Here is a 26,243-nt window from a genome sequence, read left to right as displayed (position 1 = left end):
GCTGCCTGATTGATTGAGAGACACTCTGGCTGCTGGACTGCTGATCACTGTTGGGCGGGGGAGGCGGCAGGACGAGCCCCATCACACGGGGCCCCTGTAGGCGTCCACAGGCAGACAGGAGCACTTGCAGGCCGTGACCACGGGGTAGGGCACCTGCCTCCACTGGCACCGCCCCCCCACCTCCCCGCCGGTCGCCGTGGCCCCCCAGCAGTGCCAGGCCAGGATCTTGATCTGGGTGACCTGGGCGCGGCGGCAGGCCATGCCCGCGGGGAAGGAGCAGCTGGGCACCACGGCTGGGTCCTGGCAGTCCGTGTGGCGCACCCAGCGGGGCCAGAACACGGGGCCCAGGTCCAGCCAGCGGTGGGTCAGCTGGCAGCTCGCCTGCGCCACCAGCCAGGCCCGGAACAGCTCGGCCTGGGCCGCCCCGCCGGGCAGCCGGCGCAGGTCCAGGTCCAGGTCCCGGGCCTCCTGCTCCAGTTTGCGCTGGTAGCGGGCCGTGCCCTCCCGCAGCTCCGGGGACACGCTGTAGTTGAAGTGGTTCTGGTCGTCGTTGTTGCCAGGGCCGTGGTCGTCAGGGTGCTGTTCGCTGGGTGCCGCGGTCGCCTCCCCGGCCCTCTCCGTCTGTGCAGGCTTCTCGATGGACATCCAGAAGGGGTCGTAGGAACTGCCCAGGACCCGCAGCAGCCGGCTGGGGCGCACGTGCTTGGGCTTGGGCACGTACTGGTAGTCCCGGGGGTCCAGGGACAGAGAGTAGGCGGATAAGGAGGAGGCCGGCCGCGAGCGCAGGAAGGAGAGGTCCCAGTCAGGCGGGGCTCCTGGGCGAGGCTGAGGCCCTTGAGAGGCCTGCTGGGGGGGGGAGGGGGAGGGCAGGCTGGCCAGGGAGAGGAAGAGGGTGCAGAACAGGGGGAGCCTCAGGCAGAACCGCATGGCCTCTCTCCTGTGCTGTGTCTCTATATAGTGTTATTAATACTGTGATGTATTTTGCTTGTTGTTTGTTGTGTCTGTGTTGTGTTGAGTCTGGAATTCGGTGCGGTCAGTCACAGTCTGTGTGTTGTGTGGTGTGGTGTTGTGTTGTTGTGTCTGGGAGCCGCTGTGGTCAGTCACAGTCTAGTTCAATGAGATTTTTTCCCTCTCTGGATCCTGAGGCACAAGTCTCCACTCTTTGTCCTGTTCTGTCTGTCCTCACCACTTCTCCTGTCTCTCCTTCTTTTCTTCCTCTCTCTCTGTCTCGTTGTGGGCAGTTGCTGTTGGTTGTCCCTCTCTCTCTGTCTCGTTGTGTGCAGTTGCTGTTGGTCGTCCCTCTCTCTCTTGCTCCAAGTGTGCAGTTGCTGTTGGTCTTCGCTCTCTCTCGTCTTTCTCTACTCCTGTTCTCTCGTTTCTATCCTTCTCTCTCCTGTCCTCGCTGTGAGAGCTTCTCCCCTTCTCCGTCTTTCTCCCTCTCTCCTCTGTCTCTCTCTCTGTCAGCGTTCAAGCCATGCACTGACTGACTGGTAAAAATCCATCTGCTCTTCTCTCTCTCTCTGTCTCTCCCTCCCTTTCTTGCCCTCCCTCTGTCAGGGAGGCTCTGTGTTCTCTCTGTATCTCCAGACATCCTTGACTTTCAACAACAGAGCCTGGCGGGTAAACAGGCCTGCAGACTGACAGAGCACCACAGCGCACAGCGACAGCAGCTGCAACTGTGTTGTACAGCAGTGTGTGTGTGTTACTGTCTCTCTGCGTGTAGTCAGTGTGTGTAAAGCAGTGTGTGTGTTACCGTCTCTCTGCGTGTAGTCAGTGTGTGTACACTTGTGTGTGTGTTACCATCTCTCTGTGTGTAGTCAGTGTGTGTACACTTGTGTGTGTGTTACCATCTCTCTGTGTGTAGTCAGTGTGTACAGTAGTGTATAGAGTAGTGTGTGTTACCGTCTCTCTGTGTGTAGTCAGTGTGTGTAAAGTAGTGTGTGTGTTACCGTCTCTCTGTGTGTAGTCAGTGTGTGTACAGTAGTGTGTGTGTGCTACTGTCTCTCTGTGTGTAGTCAGTGTGTGTAAAGTAGTGTGTGTTACCATCTCTTTGTGTGTAGTCAGTGTGTACAGTAGTGTATACAGTAGTGTGTGTTACCGTCTCTCTGTGTGTAGTCAGTGTGTGTACAGTAGTGTGTGTGTGCTACTGTCTCTCTGTGTGTAGTCAGTGTGTGTAAAGTAGTGTGTGTTACCGTCTCTTTGTGTGTAGTCAGTGTGTACAGTAGTGTATACAGTAGTGTGTGTTACCGTCTCTCTGTGTGTAGTCAGTGTGTGTACAGTAGTGTGTGTGTGCTACTGTCTCTCTGTGTGTAGTCAGTGTGTGTAAAGTAGTGTGTGTTACCGTCTCTTTGTGTGTAGTCAGTGTGTACAGTAGTGTATACAGTAGTGTGTGTTACCGTCTCTCTGTGTGTAGTCAGTGTGTGTACAGTAGTGTGTGTGTGCTACTGTCTCTCTGTGTGTAGTCAGTGTGTGTAAAGTAGTGTGTGTTACCGTCTCTTTGTGTGTAGTCAGTGTGTGTTACCGTCTCTCTGTGTGTAGTCAGTGTGTGTGTGCTACCATCTCTGTGTGTGTGTGTTACCGTCTCTCTGTGTGTAGTCAGTGTGTACTGTAGTGTGTGTTACCGTCTCTTTGTGTGTAGTCAGTGTGTGCTACCGTCTCTCTGTGTGTGTGTTACCGTCTCTCTGTGTGTAGTCAGTGTGTACTGTAGTGTGTGTTACCGTCTCTCTGCGTGTAGTCAGTGTGTGTACAGCAGTGTGTGTTACCATCTCTGTGTGTGTAATCAGTGTGTGTACAGTAGTGTGTGTTACCGTCTCTCTGTGTGTAGTCAGTGTGTACAGTAGTGTGCGTGTTACCGTCTCTCTGTGTGTAGTCAGTGTGTGTAGTGTTACCGTCTCTCTGTGTAGTCAGTGTGTGTGTGCTACTGTCTCTCTGTGTGTAGTCAGTGTGTGTGTGCTACCGTCTCTCTGTGTGTAGTCAGTGTGTGTTACTGTCTCTCTGTGTGTAGTCAGTGTGTACTGTAGTTTGTTACCGTCTCTCTGCGTATAGTCAGTGTGTTACCATCTGTGTGTAGTCAGTATGTGTTACTCTCTCTGTGTGTAGTCAGTGTGTACAGTAGTGTGTGTTACCGTCTCTCTGTGTGTAGTCAGTGTGTGTTACTGTCTCTCTGTGTGTAGTCAGTGTGTGTGTGCTACCGTCTCTCTGTGTGTAGTCAGTGTGTGTTACTGTCTCTCTGTGTGTAGTCAGTGTGTACTGTAGTGTGTTACCGTCTCTCTGCGTATAGTCAGTGTGTGTTACCATCTCTGTGTGTAGTCAGTATGTGTGTTACTCTCTCTGTGTGTAGTCAGTATGTACAGCAGTGTTTGTGTTACCCTCTCTCTGTGTGTAGTCAGTGAGTGTACAGTAGTGTGTGTGTGTAGTCAGTGTGTCTTACTCTCTCTGTGTGTTGTCAGTGTGTACAGCAGTGTGTGTTAACCTCTCTCTGTGTGTAGTCAGTGTGTGTATAGTAGTGTGTGTGTGTGTAGTCAGTGAGGTCGAGCTGTCCTGCACTCTGTGTTGTTTGGGTGTCAGCGAGTGATAGCGTCCGCACATCCTGCCCTGCCTGTCTCACACTGCCGGCTCTCTCTCTCTCCCCCTCGGGAACCTTTCACCCACTTCTCTCTCTCTCTGTGGTATCAGTGTACACTAGAGTAGTGTGTGTATCAACCACCCTCAATTCAATTGAAGCTTTCTTGAGAACTGATAACCCCCAACACACACATTTCTATGAAGTCACATATTTTGTTAAATCAGGAGAACTGGACTTAATATCTGGGAGAGTTTTATGGAGGGGAGAGAGTGGAGCAGCACCATGACCTCTGCTCCGACTCCAGACCCCGCCGCTCCGATGAGCCCGAGTCCAGCTGCGCTCTGGCTCCAGCACCGCCCCCCATAGAGTCAGTGTACAGTGCAGCACCCGCTGACCCCCTCAGGCCCCACACAGCCACCTCTGGCACAGGACGTTGATTTGAATGTTTTGTTTATTATTAATTCTTATCACAACAGTGTCTTCATACAGCCGCAGCATCCTTCATCAATACCACAGATTGTCTGTGTACATGTGTGTCTGTATGCGTGTGTGTGTGTGCGCATGTGTGTGTATGTATGCGTTTGTGTGTGTGTATGCGTGTGCGAGAGAGTGCGTGCGTGTGTCTATATGCGTGTGCGTGTGTGTGTGTCTCAGTGTGCCTGCGTCTCAATCACACTCTCACTTCGTCTGCTCCTCTGTCTCTCTCTATTTCTGAGTGAAGGTGAAGTGTGTCTGTCAGTCAGTCGTCTTGCTGTCCGTCTCTCTCCTATCCCTCTCTTCCTCTCTCCCCCCCTTTAAAAAGTCAGAGAAAAAGATGAGAGTAGAGTGTTGGTGTTGGTCAGGAGTTAGTTTATTATGTTATTAGTAACAGAGTGCAGAGGTCCGTCACCGAGCCATGAGAGAATAATACACACACACACAACACACCCCCACCCGCACAAGCAAACACACACAGACACATGATAGACACACGACAGACAGACACACAACAGACAGACACACGACGGACACAGAATCGTTCTCAGTATTATTCTCAATATTATTATTTATTAGTATTTAGTTACTGTTATTGTGCAAGTCCTGCACTACTTGCTGGTCCCACAGATTACAAAGAAAAAAATAATATAAGATTCAGATCCCTCCCTGTCTCTCTCTCTCTCATGGTTTCTTTTATCCTCCCTCTCTCCCTCCTTCCCCTCCTCCAATCACATTTCATACAGTTAATACCACTGGACCCAGGAATATGTGTGTATGTGTGTCTGAGTTTGAGAGTGTGTGTGTGTGAAAGTGTGTTTCTGTGTGCACACCTGTTTGTCTGTGTGAGTCAGTGTGTGTATTAGTGTATAACAGTGTGTGTGTAGTTTGTCAGTGTAATTGTGTGTGTGTGTGTGTGTAGTGTGTCAGACAGTCTACAGTGCGAACAGCTGATCGTGGGTGTTCTCCTGCTGCCGGGCAGCGGTCTCCGGGGCGGGGCGGGGTGTGTCTGAGGGCGGGGCCAGTGGGGGGAGGCGCTCGGCAGCCTTAGCTCTCTCCTCCAGGAAACGGTCAAACTCTGACACAGACAGACAGACAGAGAGACAAGAATGACATCAGTTGTAAAGTATTGCTGCATTCACAAGCACACAATAGTAATAATAATCATCATCATCCTCCTGTCCACACTGACCTTCACTGGTCACTCCCTCTGCGTCTGCAGTGTCATCTTCCTGCTGACCAGCGGAAAACACCAATCAATCAATAATCCATCGACAATAATCAATAGTGTACAGAAGACCGTTTATAGTGCCTTACCATGTCCACCGACAGCCATTGCTCAATATCATCCATCACACAGGTCTGCGTGACTGGAATCTGAAAGGAGAGAGGAGAGACAGGAGAGGACAGAAGAGAGGAGTGAGAGAAGAAGAGAGAGAAGGAGAGAGAGGAGAGAGGAGAGAGGGGGAGAGAGAGAGGATAGAGGGAGATGCCGTCAGTGAAGCCGCAGGTTCCTGTCTGTGCAGACACCACTCCCCGTCTCAGGGCCCGGCTGCAGGCCACCCCTCAGTGTGTCACGAGTGACTGTGGGTCAGTGTGATGCCCATCGTCACTCACTGCAGGGACACTGTGACCCACAGCACAGGGCCCAGAGAACGCACCCCTCCCAGCCGAGAGAAAGAGAGAGACCCACTGTTCCTGATTGTCCTCTCCCTCCACATTATAAATCAGGGACAGATGACAGCCCACAATAATCCCAGTCTGACCACAGTATAACACAGTGCAGTAGACTGTTGTACAGCACAGTGCTATAGAGTACATTACACAGTCGAGTCCAGTCCCCTATAATCCATAGATCCCTCACACACACACACACACCAGTATTCCCAGTTAGAGAGCTGACCCCAGACCGGCCCCAGTCTGACCACTTGCACCCACCATGCCCTGTCTCACCATCCAATCAGAGTGAGGGGAGCTGCTGAGGGGGGCGGGCTCTGGGTTGGGCTCCTTCAGACAGACAGACACAGTTTACTTACTGACAGACAGACAGACAGATCCACACTACACTGACACAGTTCAGACAGACAGACAGATCCACACTACACTGACACAGTTCAGACAGACAGACAGACAGATCCACACTACACTGACAGTTCAGACAGACAGACAGACAGACAGATCCACACTACACTGACACAGTTCAGACAGACAGACAGACAGATCCACACTACACTGACACAGTTCAGACAGACAGATCCACACTACACTGACACAGTTCAGACAGACAGTGTGATCCCTCTTCTGGCCCCCAGAGGGCAGCGCTCTCACAGGCGTCTCTGTGGGTGTCAGAGTGGAACTTTATAGCCCTGTCAGAACACAGCGGCACATTCCACACACACTGAGGGAATGAGTCGGTGTGAGAGGGTGAGTCTGTGTGTTTATGAGTGTGTGAGGGAGTGAAAGTGTGTGTTGCAGAGCTCCCAGTGCTCCCAGTGTGACTCACCGCTCCAGTGTTCTGTAGCCGGGTGTCCAGAGCCCCTGCCAGCCCCTCCACGGCCCTCGGGTCCTCGTACCGCACACTGGACACACGGAAACACACACTGACACACATCGCAACACACAAACACCCTGACACAGCATACCGATATACTGTGATATAGACACTGACACCATATAAATATAGGCTTGGAAATTACACTGTAATATATACACTAGCAAGAGCGGGGTAGAGACGAAAAAGGGAAAGAGAGAGAGAGAGGGGGAGAGAGAGAGAGAGACAGACAGTGAGTCACCAGTCAGAGGAAGAAATTCCAAGATCTGAAGGTCAGAAAACATCAGCCTTTATTAAATGATTATTATCATCACTGTTATTGCTCCTCAGTATGGCCCAGTGTTTCCAGTCCCCTCCTGCACTGGACCCCACCCCCTCCCCAAGCCCCAGTCAGGACCGGTTCCGTCAGAAACCACTCGGGTCTCCTTGCTCAGTTCTGGACTGGTACTGGTTCTCTTAGACCCACATGCACTCAAGAGTTCACACCCAGAAGTTTGCCAGCGTTGAGGCGGGGTCTGACAGAACCGCACCGATGCCCAGTGCCAGAGACGCAGTCTAGTTGACCGTTGCTCTGGTTCCGATTCTGGTTGGCTTTAGTGGCTACTGGGCTCTGACACAGGGGTTCTGCTGAGGAGGCTGGAGTTGACAGGCGTGAAACGTGTTGTGAATCCTCTGGTACAGTCATTGGGTCGGGCCCCAGGGGGAGAGCAGCAGCTCATTAAGACGGTATCTGTTGGGTTCTGACACTGCTCTGGGTCAGGGCCTGGGTCCAAGTGCTGGTTCAGGTCCTGTCATTCCTCCCGGGTTCCAAGTCCCCAAGCGACAGACTGTTTGACCATGTGCTGGGCTTAACAAGGAGAGTTCACTAAGACCTGGTGGTTCTGGGTGGGGACCCATTTCTCCACACTGCAGAGGTCCGAGCCTGGTCCTGATCCAGCCCAGCCTGGGGTGGAGCTTTTGCTGGGCCCGACTGTGTGTCCAGCTGTGTGTCCAGTGTGGGCTGTGTGTCCAGCTGTGTGTCCAGGGTGGGCTGTGTATCCAGTGTGGGCTGTGTGTCCAGCTGTGTGTCCAGTGTGGGCTGTGTGTTCAGCTATGTGTCCAGCTGTGTGTCCAGTGTGGGCTGTGTGTTCAGCTATGTGTCCAGCTGTGTGTCCAGTGTGGGCTGTGTGTTCAGCTATGTGTCCAGCTGTGTGTCCAGTGTGGGCTGTGTGTCCAGTGTGGGCTGTGTGTCCAGGGTGGGGTGTGTGTCCAGTGTGGGCTGTGTGTTCAGCTATGTGTCCAGCTGTGTGTCCAGTGTGGGCTGTGTGTCCAGCTGTGTGTCCAGTGTGGGCTGTGTGTTCAGCTATGTGTCCAGCTGTGTGTCCAGTGTGGGCTGTGTGTTCAGCTATGTGTCCAGCTGTGTGTCCAGTGTGGGCTGTGTGTCCAGCTATGTGTCCAGGGTGTAGTTTGTGTCCAGCTGTATGTCCAGTGTGGGCTGTGTGTCCAGCTGTATGTCCAGTGTGGGCTGTGCTGGGCTGTCCAGGGAAGGGCTGAGAGTGTGGGCGGTGGGCGTGGGGGGCACCGGGGCAGGGGCGGGGCGGGGCCAGCGCTGGTCGAACTTGTGGAAGAATAGGGGGTCACTGAGGGGCCCGCTGTGCACGATGCGGTAGAGCAGCACCACCAGGGCCACCACCAGGCAGCTGATCAGCAGGAAGGGCAGGAAGGGCCGGACCGCCCCCCAGGCCACGCCCACCCCGTATGCCCAGCCACCCCGGTCCCGCACGTGGGTGGGCCGACGCGACGAGCCCGGGGGGGGCAGGAAGGGAGACCAGCCCGCCCAGCCACCGTCCCGGTCTCTGCCCCGGCCCCCGCCACCGCCTCTTCCACCGCCTCCTCCTCCGCCGCCTCCTCCACCATTGCCCCCACCACCGCCATTGCCCCCCGGGTCTCGATCCTGAGAGGGGGAGTCCATTGCTTCAAAGCACAACAGATGGCTGGGGCTTCAGCTGGAGGGGGCACTCAGGAAAGTAATCATCAGTTAGGCATGGTTGGAGAAGAGTAGGTGAAAAGCTGATAGGACAGTCAATTAAGCAATTAGTAGCTTAAGGAGAACTGGGCATTGCTGGGATAAGACATGCTATTCAATCTGTCAATCAATTAACCAATTATCTCAGCACAGTAATCAATTAGCCCTGGGGTGGGCAGGATAATCTTCTCTGCTGGGAGGACAGCACACGGCTAGATCAATTAACACAAATCCCCCAACCAATCAGTCCTTCAGTCCATCGGTCTCACGATCAATCAACTAATCAATTAAATCCAGTGTAACTGCTGTGTCCCCAGGTTACCGCTGTGTCCCCGTTCAACGCTGTGTCCCCTGGTTAATGCTGTGTCCCCAGGTCACCGCTGTGTCCCCCGTTCAATGCTGTGTCCACACACCACTGCTGTGTCCAGTAGTTGATGTAGTATCCTTGGTAATGCTTGTATCTCTCCGTCACGTGAAATGCCAAAACTTAATCATACAAGTTATTTCATGAAGACGGTCTCCTTCTCTCCCTCGATCTCTCTCTCCTTCTCCCGCTCCAAATGTCCCAAGTGTGCACACACACACACACACACACACACAAACTCCCACAGTCTCACACCATGTCTACACACTCTCAGAGATGTCCATCTGTCCCACTATCTGTCCAGGCTGGCTGTCCCTCTGTCTATGTGTCCTCCTGACTCTCTGTCCTGCAGCACATCTGTTATTTAGTTTAGTTATTTAGTCTGTCATTTGTCAGGGAGAGAGAGAGAGAGAGAGAGAGAGAGAGAGGCAGCTCATACTGACTAAACCCTGACTGACTGAGAGAGGGAGAGAGAGGGAGGATTGGGTTCACATGGGTGTGTTCTGCTGAGTCAGATGTTATTTGGAGAATTCGACTTGTCAGGAAAAGAGAGAGACGAGTGAGAGAGTGACTGGAGGGAGAAAGAGAGAGGGAGATAGACAGTGATTGGAGGGGTAGAGAGAGGGAACGATACTCATAGACAGGCACTCACTCTCTGTCTCTCTCTCTCACTCCCAGTGAGGAATCCTGTAGCCAGCTGACTGATTACTGCAGCTATTAATACTGCACTCAGAGGCTTTAGGTCAGTGTATGCGTGTGTGTGTGTGTGTGTGTGTGTGTGTGTGCGTTTAACCGCGATGTCTGTCTGTGCGTGTGTGTGTTTTTCCCCAATGTGTGTGTGTTTTACCCCGATGTGTGTGCCTGTGTGTGTGTTTGTGTTTTACCCTGATGTGTGTGCGTGTGTGTGTGTGTGTGTGTGTATGTTGGTCTGTGTGCATTTTACCCCGACGTCTGTCTGTGTGTGTGTGTTGGTCTGTGTGTTTTACCCCGATGTCTGTGTCTGTGTGTTGCTCCTGATGTCTGTGTCTGTGCCGTGTTGTAGGTGTGTTGCGGCGTGTTCCAGGCGTGTGGTACCTCTTGCGCTGCTCAGCGAGGGAGCTGCCCCGCGTCTGGGCGAACATGTCGAACTCCTCGTCCCCTGCTTGCCCCCCCGACGCCGGCCCTGTACCTGCACACACACACAGAGCGTTAGCAGACACACCTGGACACGGACACTGCCCTGACAGAGAGACGTAATGCACGGTCTGTGTGGAGAGACAGAGGGGTTAACAGAAACGCACCCACAGTAGGGTAACGCTGCCCTGGCCCTGAGGGAGGGGATCAGTGTCACAGACCATGTGACCCGTCTCTGCCTGGATCAGGTTACTGTCACTCAGAGCTGCTTACTGATCGAAAACTCAGCTGTACAGAGACTGGAGACTCATGCTCTCCCTTCCCCCTCCTCCCTCGTTCTCCCCCTCTCTCTCTTCCTCTCCCTCTTCCTCTCCTTTATTCTCTTCCTCTCTACCTCTCCCTTATTCTCTTCCTCTCCCTAAATCTCTTCCTCTCCCTTATTGTCTCTTTACCTCTCCCCCCTCTCTTCTTCTCCTTCATTCTCTCCCTCTCCCCCTCTCTCTTCCTCTCCCTTAATCTCTTCCTCTCCCCTTCTCTCTTCCTCTCCCTTATTCTCTCTCTACCTCTCCCCCCTCTCTTCTTCTCCTTCATTCTCTCCCTCTCCCCCTCTCTCTTCCTCTTCCTTAATCTATTCCTCTCTACCTCTCCATCTCCCCCTCTCCCTCTCTCCCATATTCCTTATATTACTCTTTCCCATTCCATCTCGCTCTTACTACCTCCATCCCTCCACCTTAGAGAGAGAGAGAGAGAGAGAGAGAGAGAGAAAGAAAGAGAGAGGGTCTCAGTATAGAGCTGTGTTGGTGTGGGGAAAGGCAGGAATCTGTCGGGTGAGCAGTGCTGCCTCCTGCTGTCCAACTGCTGCAACTGCTCAAATGGAGGCTTCTCTCTCCCTCCCTCCTCTCTTTCTACCCATCCTTCCTTGCCTCAATCCCCTTCCATTCCCCCCACCCCTCTCTTGACCTGGTTCTCCTATCCACTTTGCAAAGTGGGGCTTACTGAGGCTGGCCAGCTGGCTGGAAAGGGTGCCCACTGCTGATTGGCTGACGGGCTCAGGGATGGGCCTGCTGCTGGGCACTGGTTGGCTGAGCGCAGTGGGGGCGGGGCTGAGGTCAATCAGGTTGTTGCTGGGGGGAGGGGCCTGGCTGGAGACAGACGCCCCAGTGCGGAGCCTCTCGAACCTGCAGACCGACAGACAGGCTGTGTTCAGCGTGTGTTGAGTATGTGTGCCTGTGCTCAGGTTACCTGCTATAGCGTGTGAAGGCCGTGTTTGGTGCGTGTATTCAGTATGTTCAGGTAACCTGTCATAGCGTGTGAAGGCCGTGTTGAGCTGGTCGTTGAGGGACAGCAGCTCCTCTATGAGGCTCTCGGCCCCCAGCCTGGGGATCAGCTCCACCACCCGGCACTGCATCACTCGGCACGTCCGGTTCAGCTCCTACACAACACAACACATCAATACACACACGTGTCCAATATTAATGTCCTGTGTACGACATTAACACACATAGACACAGGACAGACAGAAACATGGGCAGGGGGACGGGCAGGCAGGGGGACAGACAGGCAGGGGGACAGACAGGCAGGGGGACAGACAGGGGGACGGGCAGGCAGGAGGACAGACAGGGGGACGGGCAGGCAGGCAGGGGGACAGACAGGCAGGCAGGGGGACAGATGGGGGGATGGGCAGGGGGCTGACCTGCAGTAGCTCCAGGTCGGAGGGCTCGCTGTGAGCCGGGTCCATTGCACTCAGCATGTCGCTCATCACGGTCACATTGCCGCGCACCACCTCCACCTCACACGTCAGCTTGGCCACCTGGAACAACAATCAGCACTGTGAGTGTGTGTGTTTGTGAGTGTGTGTGTGTGTGTGTGTGTGTGTCAGTGTGCGTGTGTGTGCATGAGTCACTGTGTGTGTGTATTAGTGAGTGAGTGTGTGTGTGTGTCAGTGTGTGTCAGTCAGTGTGTGTGTGTGTGTGTGTGTGTGTGTCTGTCTGCGTGTGTGTGTGTGTCTGTCTGCGTGTGTGTCAGTGTGTGTGTGTGTGTATAAGTGAGTGTGTATGTGTGTGGGTGTATGTGTGTGTGTGGGGGGGTGTACCTGGTCAGAGGTGGGCGTTAGGGGGCCTTCAGCAGGGAGGGGGAGGGGCAGTGTCAGCGTGGGGTCGAGATCCCCCCCAGAGACAGCAGAGGGTGCCACTGAGCCCAGAGCAGGACTGGGAGACAACTCGGAGTCAGGAACACTCTGAGAGAGAGGGGGAGAGGGAGAGGGACATTATATCAGAGTACAGTATATTGTATATTACCCTCTGTGGAGTGTGCATAGGGGACAGGGCAGTATAGTTACCCTCTGTGGAGTGTGTATAGGGGACAGGGCGTCCAGGTCAGTCATGGGGAACTCCAGCCCTTTCCTCCTCAGGTCCTCGTACACAGACACCACCCCCGTCAGAGAGGGGGCGCTGCGGAACGCGTCTGCCCAGGCCTGCAGAGAGAGAGGGAGAGAGGGAGGGAGGGAGAGAGAGAGAGAAAGGGGGAGGGAGAGTGAGGTGGACACAGACACAGAGAGAACATTACTGACAGGATGAGCGTATTTTAATGTCCATTAATCTCATCTGTCTCTCATTCTCATTCACCCTCTCCTTCTCTCTTTTCCTCTCCCTTAGTGAGGCCCAGCTCTGTCTCTGTGAGTGTGTGTGTGTTTTCTGTGTGGGGGGGATTACCTGTATGAGGCTCAGCACTCTCTCGGTGATGACGTGGGGGGGGTTGTTGCGTGGCAGGATGGTCCTCACCAACACCCCCTCCACGAAGTCCCGGCTCGCCACCAGCACATGGAACCGGTGGCCACAGTTCTTCACACAGGCCTCCAGCACCTGGGAGACGGGCATCAACAGAGAGAGGCAGAGACAGAGAGAAAGGGTATATTGTCATTTATAGGGTTAGAGAGAGCTAAAGTATACAGCTATAGATGTACCATGGGCTGTACAGTGTGTACAGTAGAGAGACACTCACAGTCAGGGCTATAGAGCTGTACAGTGTGTACAGTACAGAGACACTCACAGTCAGGGCTATAGAGCTGTACAGTGTGTACAGTACAGAGACACTCACAGTCAGGGCTATAGAGCTGTACAGTGTGTACAGTACAGAGACACTCACAGTCAGTGCCAGCATCACTTCTCTAAAGTTCTTGTTGCCGACAATCCTCTTCTTCAGAGCTCTGACAGCGTCTTTAGGTCTGACAGCAGCAAACAGAGACACACACAGAGGCACACGCAGCAATGAAGACAGAGACACACAATTTAATAACCATGTAAATAACAATAATATATACACTACCATTCAAAAGTTTGGGAAAACATGTTGTTTAAATTAAAGCAAATTTTGTGTCCATTAAAATCACATCAAATTGCTCAGAAATACAGTGTAGACATTGTTAATGTTGTAAATGACTATTGTAGCTGGAAACGGATTATTTGTAATGGAATATCTACATAGGCGTACAGAGGCCCATTATCAGCAACCACCAGTCCTGTGTTCCAATGGCACGTTGTGTTTGCTAATCCACGTTTATCATTTTAAAAGGCTAATTAATCATTAGAAAACCCTTCTGCAATTATGTTAGCTCCGCTGAAAACTGTTGTGCTGATTAAAGAAGCAATAAAACTGGCCTTCTTTAGACTAGTTGAGTATCTGGAGCATCAGCAATTGTGGGTTAAATTACAGGCTCACAATGGCCAGAAACAAAGAACTTTCTTCTGAAACTCATCAGTCTATTCTTGTTCTGAGAAATTGTTCCATGCGAGAAATTACCAAGAAACTGAAGATTACCTCAACAACTTGACAACTAGAATGCCAAAGGTCTGCAAGGCTGTAATTGCTGTGGATTCTTTGACGAAAGCAAAGTTTGAAGGCCACAATTATTATTTAAATTACAAATCATTATTTCTAACCTTGTCAATTACTATATTTCCTATTCAAACTCATTTCATGTATGTTTTCATGGAAAACTAGGACATTTCTAAGTGACAGCAAACTTTTGAATGGTATATACACACACTTTATATATATACACACTGTGTCTGTGTTACACTGTGTGTGTCTATAACAGTGGTGAGCAATTTAAATTAATCAGTGGGCCGCATGTCCAGGTGTCAAATAACTGCCTGGGCCACAAGACCTCTTTACCACAATTACAAGCCACAAATGCTATGTTTTAATAACAAAATAGTAATATAATGCAATATATACATATTAACATTGTATTAAGGAAGTTACACACTGAAATAAAATAAGCAGTTGTCATAAATGTACTACTTTATTCTGTTAGTTTTTTTTGGGGTGGGGGGAGTGGGGGGTGGTTGTGTACCAATTCATTTTGGGCCGCAGGCTGCCCTCCACTGGTCTATAACAAAGTATGTGCTCTATCCTGTGCTGTACTGTGTGATGACATGGTTGTGATGATGTCATATCATACCCCTCCTCAGTCTCATTGATGATGTCACAGATCTCCATGTTGAGCCCCCAGTCCTCAGACTGCAGCGTGGCGCTCGTAGCATGTTCTAGGTCACGGGAACAACACGTGTGTTAGTCAGCCTGTCTGTAACGCCTGTGTTTATTGCTGTGGATTATACTGTGTTCTCTCTGTCTCTGTCTCTGTCTTCAATCTCTCTTGCCTCCCATCATTTTCCCCATCCCTCTTTCTACCCGCTGTACAACACCATCTCTCTCCTTTGTCTTTCCCACACACTCCACACTCCACCTTCCCAACCTCTCTCAGATTATACCAGATTTCCCTGCTTTAAACCAGCTGACTGTCACATGAAACACACACACACACACACAGGGATAGAGAGGGAGAGGGGGGAAAAGTACGCGACAGAGACAAACTGAACCAGTTTGTGTACAGGCTGCTTGACATGCTGAGTATTTTGTGCCGTATACAGTGCTAGGTCTGTGCCAATGCAAATAAAACAATAAAAGTGCAAAAAGAGCACACACACGCACACAAACACGGCCTATTATCACTATTATTACTTAAACTTAAAAACTGGTTATCCTTCAATCCTGAATTAAATTCTGAATTCTAAATGTACTGTATGAACTGACAGCGTAGATGGATAACACTATAAAACATACTTATGAAGTTCAAATACACACACCATGTTGCACATTATTATTGTTGTCATTATTAGCCTGACATCTACGTCCCAGCCCAGGTAATCCACACGATTTACTGAACAGGGAACTGTAGAAAAGTTACACTGCGCTTATGATCTTCTTTATCACACACACACCAATCTCTGTGTGTGTGTAGTAGTGTGTGTGTGTATTAGTGAGTGTGTGTGTGTATTACCGAGTGTGTGTGTGTATTAGTGAGTGTGTAGTAGTGTGTGTGTATTAGTGAGTGAGTGTGTGTGTGTATTACTGAGTGTGTGTATTAGTGAGTGTGTAGTAGTGTGTGTAGTAGTGTGTGTGTATTAGTGAGTGTGTGTGTGTGTATTAGTGAGTGAGTGTGTGTGTATTAGTGAGTGAGTGTGTGTATTAGTGAGTGAGTGAGTGTGTGTGTATTAGTGAGTGAGTGTGTGTGTGTGCGTGTATTAGTGAGTGTGTGTGTATTAGTGAGTGAGTGTGTATTAGTGAGTGAGTGTGTGTGTGTGTGTATTAGTGTGTGTGTATTAGTGAGTGAGTGTGTATTAGTGATTGTGTGTATTAGTGAGTGAGTGTGTGTGTGTATTAGTGAGTGAGTGTGTGTGTGTATTAGTGAGTGTGTGTGTATTAGTCAGTGTGTGTATTAGTGAGTGAGTGTGTGTGTGTGTATTAGTGAGTGAGTGTGTGTGTGTGTGTATTAGTGAGTGTGTGTGTGTGTATTAGTGAGTGTGTATTAGTGAGTGAGTGTGTGTGTGTGTATTAGTGAGTGAGTGTGTGTGTATTAGTCAGTGTGTGTATTAGTGAGTGTGTATTAGTGAGTGTGTGTGTGTGTGTGTGTATTAGTGAGTGTGTGTATTAGTGAGTGAGTGTGTGTATTAGTGAGTGTGTGTATTAGTGAGTGTGTGTGTATTAGTGAGTGAGTGTGTGTATTAGTGAGTGTGTGTGTGTGTGTATTAGTGAGTGTGTGTATTAGTGAGTGAGTGTGTGTGTGTGTGTATTAGTGTGTGTGTGTGTGTGTGTGTATTAGTGAGTGAGTGTGTGTGAGTGTGTGTGTGTATTAGTGAGTGAGTGTGTGTGTGTATTAGTGAGTGAGTGTATTAGTGTGTGTGTGTGTGTGTGTGTGTGTGTGTGTATTAGTGAGTGAGTGAGTGTGTGTATTAGTGAGTGAGTGAGTGTGTGTATTAGTGAGTGTGTGTGTATTAGTGAGTGAGTGTGTGTATTAGTGAGTGTGTGTGTGTGTATTAGTGAGTGTGTGTGTGTGTGTGTGTATTAGTGAGTGAGTGTGTGTATTAGTGAGTGTGTGTGTGTGTGTATTAGTGAGTGTGTGTATTAGTGAGTGAGTGTGTGTGTGTGTGTATTAGTGTGTGTGTGTGTGTGTGTGTGTGTATTAGTGAGTGAGTGTGTGTGAGTGTGTGTGTGTATTAGTGAGTGAGTGTGTGTGTGTATTAGTGAGTGAGTGTATTAGTGTGTGTGTGTGTGTGTGTGTGTGTGTGTGTATTAGTGAGTGTGTGTATTAGTGAGTGAGTGTGTGTATTAGTGAGTGTGTGTATTAGTGAGTGTGTGTGTATTAGTGAGTGAGTGTGTGTATTAGTGAGTGTGTGTGTGTGTATTAGTGAGTGTGTGTATTAGTGAGTGAGTGTGTGTGTGTGTGTATTAGTGTGTGTGTGTGTGTGTGTGTGTATTAGTGAGTGAGTGTGTGTGAGTGTGTGTGTGTATTAGTGAGTGAGTGTGTGTGTGTATTAGTGAGTGAGTGTATTAGTGTGTGTGTGTGTGTGTGTGTGTGTGTGTATTAGTGAGTGAGTGAGTGTGTGTATTAGTGAGTGAGTGAGTGTGTGTATTAGTGAGTGTGTGTGTATTAGTGAGTGAGTGTGTGTATTAGTGAGTGTGTGTGTGTGTGTGTGTGTATTAGTGAGTGAGTGTGTGTGTGTGTGTATTAGTGAGTGAGTGTGTGTATTAGTGAGTGTGTGTGTATTAGTGAGTGAGTGTGTGTATTAGTGAGTGTGTGTGTGTGTATTAGTGAGTGTGTGTATTAGTGAGTGAGTGTGTGTGTGTGTGTATTAGTGTGTGTGTGTGTGTGTGTGTGTATTAGTGAGTGAGTGTGTGTGAGTGTGTGTGTGTATTAGTGAGTGAGTGTGTGTGTGTATTAGTGAGTGAGTGTATTAGTGTGTGTGTGTGTGTGTGTGTGTGTGTGTATTAGTGAGTGAGTGAGTGTGTGTATTAGTGAGTGAGTGAGTGTGTGTATTAGTGAGTGTGTGTGTATTAGTGAGTGAGTGTGTGTATTAGTGAGTGTGTGTGTGTGTGTGTGTGTATTAGTGAGTGAGTGTGTGTGTGTGTGTATTAGTGAGTGAGTGTGTGTGTGTATTAGTGAGTGAGTGTGTGTGTTCAGATCAGCTGGACTTGCGGCGTGTGTGTCTTAATGTCTGTATCGCTGATACACAGATGTGTTTGAGTTTAATCCGGGCTGCACCGCTCAGGCAGTGTAATGGGGTCAGCAGCGCGAGTTGCGGAAGTCGCGACTTAGTAAACTTTTACACGCACAGCCCCGCCTCCGCCGCGCCATTGGCCGAGAGCCCTGTCACTCATGCGCGCTCCTCCAACCACGCTCGGGGATCCGGCTCCCCGCGGCCCGCCCTCGGCCTGTCATTGGCTGGAGAGAGGCGTCAGTCAGAAATGATTTCTTCCGTAAACTGTCACCGAGAACTTTAAATCGCTAATACCCCCCAACATCCCAGAACCCACAGTCTCTCTGTCGCTCTGTCTCTCTCTGTCTGTCTGTCTGTCAACCCGGACGACGGCAGTCGGGGAAGCTGGGCGCCGGTCCGACAGGCGAGTCCGCTCTTACCGATCCTCTGCCCCACCGGGCTGCTGAACGGGTTCCCGATTAGGAAGTCCATCCTGGTCCAGTCTGTGTCGATCCCCCGCTGTCTCTCTCTCTCTGTGTCTCTCTGTCTTTGCTTCCGCACACACTCTCTCTCTCTCTCTCTCTCTCTCTCTCTCTCTCTCTCTCTCTGCCGGCGAGACTCCACCACGGGCGCGCGCACACCACACATAAAGATCACTCCCGGGAGCGCGCGGTCACGTGTGTCGGGGGCGCGCGCCGTGCACAGCGTGTCGTGGGCAGATTGCAGCCCGTGGGGGCAACACAGGAACCTGTCCATCCAGAGGAGCCCTTCCGCCCCATCGCGCTCGTTTGGTGTCCATTAATAACTAAGTGATCAAGGATCCTTTCCAGTCTGTTTTTGAATGTCCCCAAATTGCCTCTTCAGCCACATCGCTGGGGAGTTTGTTCAGATTGTGACGCCTCTTTGTGTGAAGAAGTGTCTCCTGTTTTCTGTCTTGAATGCCTTGAAGCCCAATTTCCATTTGTGTCCCCGGGTGCGTGTGTCCCTGCTGATCTGGAAAAGCTCCTCTGGTTTGATGTGGTCGATGCCTTTCATGATTTTGAAGACTTGGATCAAGTCCCCACGTAGTCTCCTCTGTTCCAGGGTGAAAAGGTTCAGGTCCTCAGTCTCTCAGTAGGACATTCCCTTCAGACCTGGAATAAGTCTGGTTGCTCTCCTCTGAACTGCCTCTAGAGCAGCGATATCTTTCTTGAAGTGTGGAGCCCAGAACTGTCCACAGTATCCAGATGAGCTCTAACTAGTGCATTGTACAGTCTGAACATCACTGCCCTTGTTCTCAATTCTACACTTTTGACAATATACCCTAGCATTGTGTTTGCCTTTTTTATTGCTTCCCCACATTGTTTGGATGGAGAAAGTGAGGAGTCCACATAGACTCCTAGGTCTTTCTCATGCGTTACTTCATCTAGTTCTATTCCTCCCACAGTGTAATTATAGTGGACATTTTTGTTACCTGCGTGTATTACCTTGCACTTGTCCACATTGAATTTCATCTGCCAGGTGTCGCCCACAACTGAATATTATCTAAGTCCCTTTGAATAGCCTGTGCTGCCGAGATTGTATCTGCTGAGGCACCTATTTGTGAGAACGCTCACCAATGTGAGAACTGTCTCAAACATCTGCAAGGATTTTAGTTACACTACACTCCTCAACACAGCACTGCACAGGCAGGACGGTGACAGGTAGACAGCCTCTGTATGTGAGCCAGTGTTTCCCAGCCATGCTCTTGTCCGCCCTGTCTTGTTGGGGCTTGTTCCAGCTGAGATCTCAGTTCCTTAACCAGACTGTGAATTGGCCCATTCAGAGCTTATTAATATTTTTAAATATAAAAGTATACCAGGCACCTAAATTCTATGTTTTAAACTGTTTTAAGAGTCAATTTCAGCAAAGCAGTTAAGGTTTTGTCAGAGGGTGCCAGCGCACAGACCTTATTTACTTGTTGCACTGCGCTTCATTGCTTTAATTGTGAGGTTTGGAGAATGTTTGTTTTTCTGGTTGGTTTGCTTTTATAATTGCTTTTTCTGTTGTTTGATTTACGCAGGACAAGACACACCTGTCCTAATTCAGGCGTTGCCCTACTCCCTGCCAGCAGCCCTCTACAACACCTGCTCCGTGACATGTGCCCTGTGTATGAGAGCAGGGCCAGAGTGCAGAAGACACAGGGGAGCAGGAACTAAGGATGGCAGTGGGAAGAGAGGGGATAAGGGGGCAGCTGGAGGAGAGATGAGGAGAGAGACCTGGCTCTTCACCCGTGGCCAGGTGGGTGGAAGATGGGAGGGCACGACGAATACAGTGCCCCTCACCACCTATGAGATGGCCTGGGGAAATGGGCTGTGATGGGCTGTCTCTGACCAAGATCGTGTCTAGACTGTATCTTATTGACTTATTCTTATCGCAGACCCAAGCAGACGGCTCCTCTGAGGCGGCGGTGCTCCACTGTTCAAGGTCCAGGACTGGTGCTGAGCTGAGATATCTGAGGGGAGAGAGAAGCTGAATGGTCGGGTTTTGTGAGAAGACATGATGGAGCAGTGCTGCCAGGGGAGCCCAGGAGCAGCTAGGGGCCTGCTGAGGTCAAGACCAGTAGAGTTGCTAAAAGCACTTTGCTGTCTCTTACTGTATTTGCTACTGCTAATTAGTCAGGGTTTAACTACGTTTTAGATAGCTTTTAGCTTGGATGCCAGAGACTTGTGTTTCTTTATAGTTAGATTAGGGCTTTAGATATTTTATCACTCAGTCATTTAATAAAGACTTTGTATTATTAGTTTTAGGTTGAGATAGTTAGTTCCTGTTTCCCCTGGGGGACTGGTATTGCAGACTGTGTGCCCCTGTGCCTTTGCTGCTCTGTACTGTTTTAGAAAATATAAGATACAATTTCCTTACCTGCTGGTTGACGTACACTGGGATCCTTTATGAAGCTTGTTACCTCCCCTCCCCTTGCAGTATTCAACCCCTGTGCTGTGGAATCTCACACAGATGAGAGAAATTGCCCTAATGAGGACACAGTCTCTATATCTCTATCTATCTCTCTGTCTGTTGAAGGAACATTGATCAGGTTGAATCTGAAGGAAAATTAAGACCAAAGAGCATTCTGCAGAAGTAAAAAATAAAGTCATACAAATGCGTAGATTAGGAAACGTGGAAGCTGCATCAGAACGTGAGGCACTGCCAAGAAAATGATTTATTAAATTACTAAACAAATTGGCAAGCACTCACACGAATGAATAAAATAGTGGGAAGCAGCAAGAAATAACAAAATAATATACCATTATTGCACAAAGTATTGATACATATAAAACAAATGACTGCACTCAATAAACTTCACAATAAATGACTGAACTCAATAAGGTGAGCTTCAATGTCCTGTCTGTAATGTGGTGCCTTTTCTGTCCACAAAGGGGAGCCAAAGCATTCATTTATTCAACAGGCGTATAGTCCTACAATGTGACTCTCCTAGACATCGTTCAGGCAAAATCATTGATAACATCATCATATGACAGCTTCTGAGAAGCCACATCATTGACACTGATGATGGCAGTCCGCTGAGGCGGTCTGGAGCCATGGTAGACCTCAGGTAGGTTTTAATCAACTTCAATTTTGAAACGCTTCTCTCTGCAGCAGCCACTGGGAGAGTGACAGAGATCCTGAGGGCTGCTCACAAATTAGGATACATATCACACAGTCTCTATGATCATCCCCCGGCTCTCCCACCTGTCTCTGACCATGATTTGAGCATCAAATTTATGCAACACTACGCCATACAACACTGCATGTAGGAAACCTGTTGTATCATAAAACTAGAAGACCAAGCAGAATGTTTGTCAGTTATTTTAATTTATTTAAAATAAATCCTAAAACCTCTGTATTTGTAGTGTTCCTCTATAGATATAAGTTTTAAATTAGCTTTGCAACCATTACTGTCTAGACAAGCTGGTTCACTTACAAGCCAGGCTCATTGTATCAAAGCAGAATCTGAATTTTGGTCAAAACCCGTCCTGTCAACCCACCTTGGCTGCTGCTTTTCATTCCCAATGAGCTCCATTACTTAATCATTGCACTAATAATGTCATTCATTAGACCTGTTATTGGTTTTAGCTCTTAAATGGTTGAAGATCATTTCATGATGTGGTTAGGACTCTGGATTCATAACTGGAAGTTTGTGGGTTCAAATCCTGGGTGAGGCAGTGCTGTTGTACCCTTGAGCAAGGTACTTCACTTAGATTGCTCCAGTAAAATGCCCAGCTGTATAAATGGGTACAAATGTAAGTCGCCCTGGCTAAGAGTGTCGTCTAAATAATGATAATGTAATGTAATATCTTTCACTCCTTAGGTAATTAATTAAAATATTTACTTAACAAAATATCTTAGGAAAATAAGCCTTTTCATTGATCTCAATAATGATTCCCAGCTACCTCAGGAAAAAAAAAAAAAAAAAAAAATGTGTTCAGTCAATGATTTCCACAATGAAGAGCCTGTGTGGGCACTAAGACTGTCCGCCTGCACGGCTCATATATGTCTTTATTGTGTCACTTCTTCCTATTGAAGTCCAATCTACACCGGTACAGGTTCAGAAGAACTGTTCCCAAAGCCAGATTGAACTGATCAATAGTTATCCTTCAAGTCGAGAACCCACCCAGATGGGGAGGGGCTCTGCAGTTACTCATGGGAGCTCTGTGAACATAAGTGTATCAAAGCTGCCCCCCCAGCAGACTATAATTAGTGGGACACACACCCCCATTCTTCCTCTTTTGCCGTTCATGACAGGGACTCGATCCATGGATCCGTGAGCATTAAAAGACAATTTACATATAGACTTTCATTGTCTTATTAAATTGTATGGCTGTGTCTAGCCCCCCTTTATCAGCAGGGTTCTTTCCACAGCAATCTATGTCTTTTCAGGCAATTGAGCACAGTCCCTGGACTCCCGCCGATCCCTAGCCGGGAAGGGGGCGCCTTCCCCAGCTACACCATCTACAGTAGCCCGCGGCTGAGGCTACAGACTGGGATCGCACTTCCCTTCCTCCTAGGGCTCTAGCAGTGTGTTTTGTCAGGGAAATGGCTCTTGCCTACACACTGAGTGCTTGAGCGCATCTCCGCTGCGTCCAGTGTGACTTCAGTCAGCCTCTAAAACCGCCTTTAATTAGAAGGGCAATAAAATGCTAAAATCCCTATCCAAACAAATAACCAAAAAAAAAAAAGCAAGAAAAAGGAAACTAATACAATCCTATAAAACTACTATAAAAACCCAATAACCCAATTAAATACAGAAAATAATACAACCAAAACAAGGAATTAAAAGAACATACTTCATAAATGAAAATAAACATAATCAATTTAAAGTGCACACGACAATATACAAGTGAAAAAAACAAATACAATAATTAACCAATCAGTTATTAAATTGCCAGTCACGCACTTCCCGTGACACAAGTCCTGAAGTCTGAGTACATCTCCGCTGTATCCATTGTGATCTGAACATCGAGCTTGCGGGCCCCGGCGCTTGTGCCTTCGGTGTGCCCCGGCGCGTTGAGCCTGGCGCTGTCTCTGTGACTGTGGGTTCAGCGCAGCTGGTGTCGTCAAAGGCTGCAGTGCCTGCACTGCCAACCATAACTGCCCCTGATTTGCTGGTGACGCGTCTAGGTTGCGCAGTGCCTGTTACACAGCCACAGGTGCTCACACTGGCCGGCGTTTCATTGTCACCTGCCTGCTTCCACCACGCTGCTGCTGTTCTGTTGATAGAGAGTAGTACATGTTTGCTGTTTTCCACCAGTGACTGCTTCACTGTCTGGATATTTACTCTCTATTGACCTGGTTGCATATAGAGACTATTATTTTTGGCTACCAATAGTGTGTTTATAAGTGTATATCCACCTATTGTGTATATAATATCTCTTGAGCAACCCCCCATCCCTGCTATGATGGAGTGTGGCGCCGCAACCACCCCATGCCTCTGCACCTCCTGCGCTGCTGCTATGCCCAGCGCTGACGCTCATGAGCACTGTGTGGCCTGCTTAGGTCCTGAGCACGCCCGCAGAGCCCTGGAGGAGGCGCAGTTTTGCACTATCTGTGCACAGATTGGTATTCAACCCCTGCGTGACAGACTGCTCAGGGCATCTGGCCAGAGGTCACTTACGGCCTCTCAGGCCGGTGCCTCTCAGGCCTCAGGCTCGGTGCCACTGCTTCGGCTCTCACCCAGTCTGTCCCCGCTCTCGCCTACTGCCATTCCTTCCGCACAGCCACCCCCACGCAGGTAACAGTGCTCCACTGTTCAAGGTCCAGGACTGGTGCTGAGCTGAGATATCTGAGGGGAGAGAGAAGCTGAATGGTTGGGTTTTGTGAGAGGACATGATGGAGCAGTGCTGCCAGGGGAGCCCAGGAGCAGCTAGGGGCCTGCTGAGGTCAAGACCAGTAGAGTTGCTAAAAGCACTTTGCTGTCTCTTACTGTATTTGCTACTGCTAATTAGTCAGGGTTTAACTAAGTTTTAGATAGCTTTTAGCTTGGATGCCAGAGACTTGTGTTTCTTTATAGTTAGATTAGGGCTTTAGATATTTTATCACTCAGTCATTTAATAAAGACTTTGTATTATTAGTTTTAGGTTGAGATAGTTAGTTCCTGTTTCCCCTGGGGGACTGGTATTGCAGACTGTGTGCCCCTGTGCCTTTGCTGCTCTGTACTGTTTTAGAAAATATAAGATACAATTTCCTTACCTGCTGGTTGACGTACACTGGGATCCTTTATGAAGCTTGTTACCTCCCCTCCCCTTGCAGTATTCAACCCCTGTGCTGTGGAATCTCACACAGATGAGAGAAATTGCCCTAATGAGGACACAGTCTCTATATCTCTATCTATCTCTCTGTCTGTTGAAGGAACATTGATCAGGTTGAATCTGAAGGAAAATTAAGACCAAAGAGCATTCTGCAGAAGTAAAAAATAAAGTCATACAAATGCGTAGATTAGGAAAAGTGGAAGCTGCATCACACGTGAGGCACTGCCAAGAAAATGATTTATTAAATTACTAAACAAATTGGCAAGCACTCACACGAATGAATAAAATAGTGGGAAGCAGCAAGAAATAACAAAATAATATACCATTATTGCACAAAGTATTGATACATATAAAACAAATGACTGCACTCAATAAACTTCACAATAAATGACTGAACTCAATAAGGTGAGCTTCAATGTCCTGTCTGTAATGTGGTGCCTTTTCTGTCCACAAAGGGGAGCCAAAGCATTCATTTATTCAACAGGCGTATAGTCCTACAATGTGACTCTCCTAGACATCGTTCAGGCAAAATCATTGATAACATCATCATATGACAGCTTCTGAGAAGCCACATCATTGACACTGATGATGGCAGTCCGCTGAGGCGGTCTGGAGCCATGGTAGACCTCAGGTAGGTTTTAATCAACTTCAATTTTGAAACGCTTCTCTCTGCAGCAGCCACTGGGAGAGTGACAGAGATCCTGAGGGCTGCTCACAAATTAGGATACATATCACACAGTCTCTATGATCATCCCCCGGCTCTCCCACCTGTCTCTGACCATGATTTGAGCATCAAATTTATGCAACACTACGCCATACAACACTGCATGTAGGAAACCTGTTGTATCATAAAACTAGAAGACCAAGCAGAATGTTTGTCAGTTATTTTAATTTATTTAAAATAAATCCTAAAACCTCTGTATTTGTAGTGTTCCTCTATAGATATAAGTTTTAAATTAGCTTTGCAACCATTACTGTCTAGACAAGCTGGTTCACTTACAAGCCAGGCTCATTGTATCAAAGCAGAATCTGAATTTTGGTCAAAACCCGTCCTGTCAACCCACCTTGGCTGCTGCTTTTCATTCCCAATGAGCTCCATTACTTAATCATTGCACTAATAATGTCATTCATTAGACCTGTTATTGGTTTTAGCTCTTAAATGGTTGAAGATCATTTCATGATGTGGTTAGGACTCTGGATTCATAACTGGAAGTTTGTGGGTTCAAATCCTGGGTGAGGCAGTGCTGTTGTACCCTTGAGCAAGGTACTTCACTTAGATTGCTCCAGTAAAATGCCCAGCTGTATAAATAGGTACAAATGTAAGTCGCCCTGGCTAAGAGTGTCGTCTAAATAATGATAATGTAATGTAATATCTTTCACTCCTTAGGTAATTAATTAAAATATTTACTTAACAAAATATCTTAGGAAAATAAGCCTTTTCATTGATCTCAATAATGATTCCCAGCTACCTCAGGAAAAAAAAAAAAAAAAAAATGTGTTCAGTCAATGATTTCCCCAATGAAGAGCCTGTGTGGGCACTAAGACTGTCCGCCTGCACGGCTCATATATGTCTTTATTGTGTCACTTCTTCCTATTGAAGTCCAATCTACACCGGTACAGGTTCAGAAGAACTGTTCCCAAAGCCAGATTGAACTGATCAATAGTTATCCTTCAAGTCGAGAACCCACCCAGATGGGGAGGGGCTCTGCAGTTACTCATGGGAGCTCTGTGAACATAAGTGTATCAAAGCTGCCCCCCCAGCAGACTATAATTAGTGGGACACACACCCCCATTCTTCCTCTTTTGCCGTTCATGACAGGGACTCGATCCATGGATCCGTGAGCATTAAAAGACAATTTACATATAGAC

The 26,243-nt window shown here is 48.7% G+C and overlaps 2 protein-coding genes across 8 annotated transcripts; both read right to left on the bottom strand.

Annotated features, from left to right (window-relative positions):
- LOC136751642 (noggin-like) lies at positions 1-3,915 on the bottom strand. Its single transcript, XM_066707416.1, has one exon. The coding sequence runs from the start codon at positions 925-927 to the stop codon at positions 82-84; it is 846 nt and encodes a 281-aa protein (XP_066563513.1). The 5' UTR covers positions 928-3,915; the 3' UTR covers positions 1-81.
- Positions 3,916-3,998: 83 nt separating this feature from the next.
- Positions 3,999-18,256, bottom strand: LOC136751635 (target of Myb1 membrane trafficking protein). 7 transcript variants are annotated; one of them, XM_066707400.1, is made up of 15 exons: positions 18,051-18,256; positions 14,535-14,619; positions 13,217-13,295; positions 12,784-12,933; positions 12,411-12,545; positions 12,165-12,308; positions 11,766-11,882; positions 11,371-11,504; positions 11,069-11,250; positions 10,034-10,127; positions 6,543-6,618; positions 5,978-6,046; positions 5,357-5,416; positions 5,232-5,271; positions 3,999-5,117 (listed from the first exon to the last, which is right to left on the bottom strand). In XM_066707400.1, exons 1-15 carry the CDS (start codon positions 18,100-18,102, stop codon positions 4,975-4,977), a joined length of 1,560 nt encoding a protein of 519 aa, XP_066563497.1. In that variant the 5' UTR covers positions 18,103-18,256; the 3' UTR covers positions 3,999-4,974. The 7 variants fall into 7 exon arrangements, with proteins under 7 accessions (XP_066563497.1, XP_066563499.1, XP_066563496.1 ...); XM_066707402.1 differs by having other exon boundaries at positions 5,993-6,046; XM_066707399.1 differs by having other exon boundaries at positions 5,232-5,274; positions 18,051-18,255.
- Positions 18,257-26,243: the final 7,987 nt, after the last annotated feature.

The sequence above is a fragment of the Amia ocellicauda genome, chromosome 6, assembly GCF_036373705.1.
Source record: "Amia ocellicauda isolate fAmiCal2 chromosome 6, fAmiCal2.hap1, whole genome shotgun sequence".
Classification (NCBI taxonomy): Eukaryota; Metazoa; Chordata; class Actinopteri; order Amiiformes; family Amiidae; genus Amia; species Amia ocellicauda.
The sequence above is the reverse complement of the archived record's forward strand: the minus strand, read 5'-3'. Positions and strand labels throughout refer to the sequence as shown.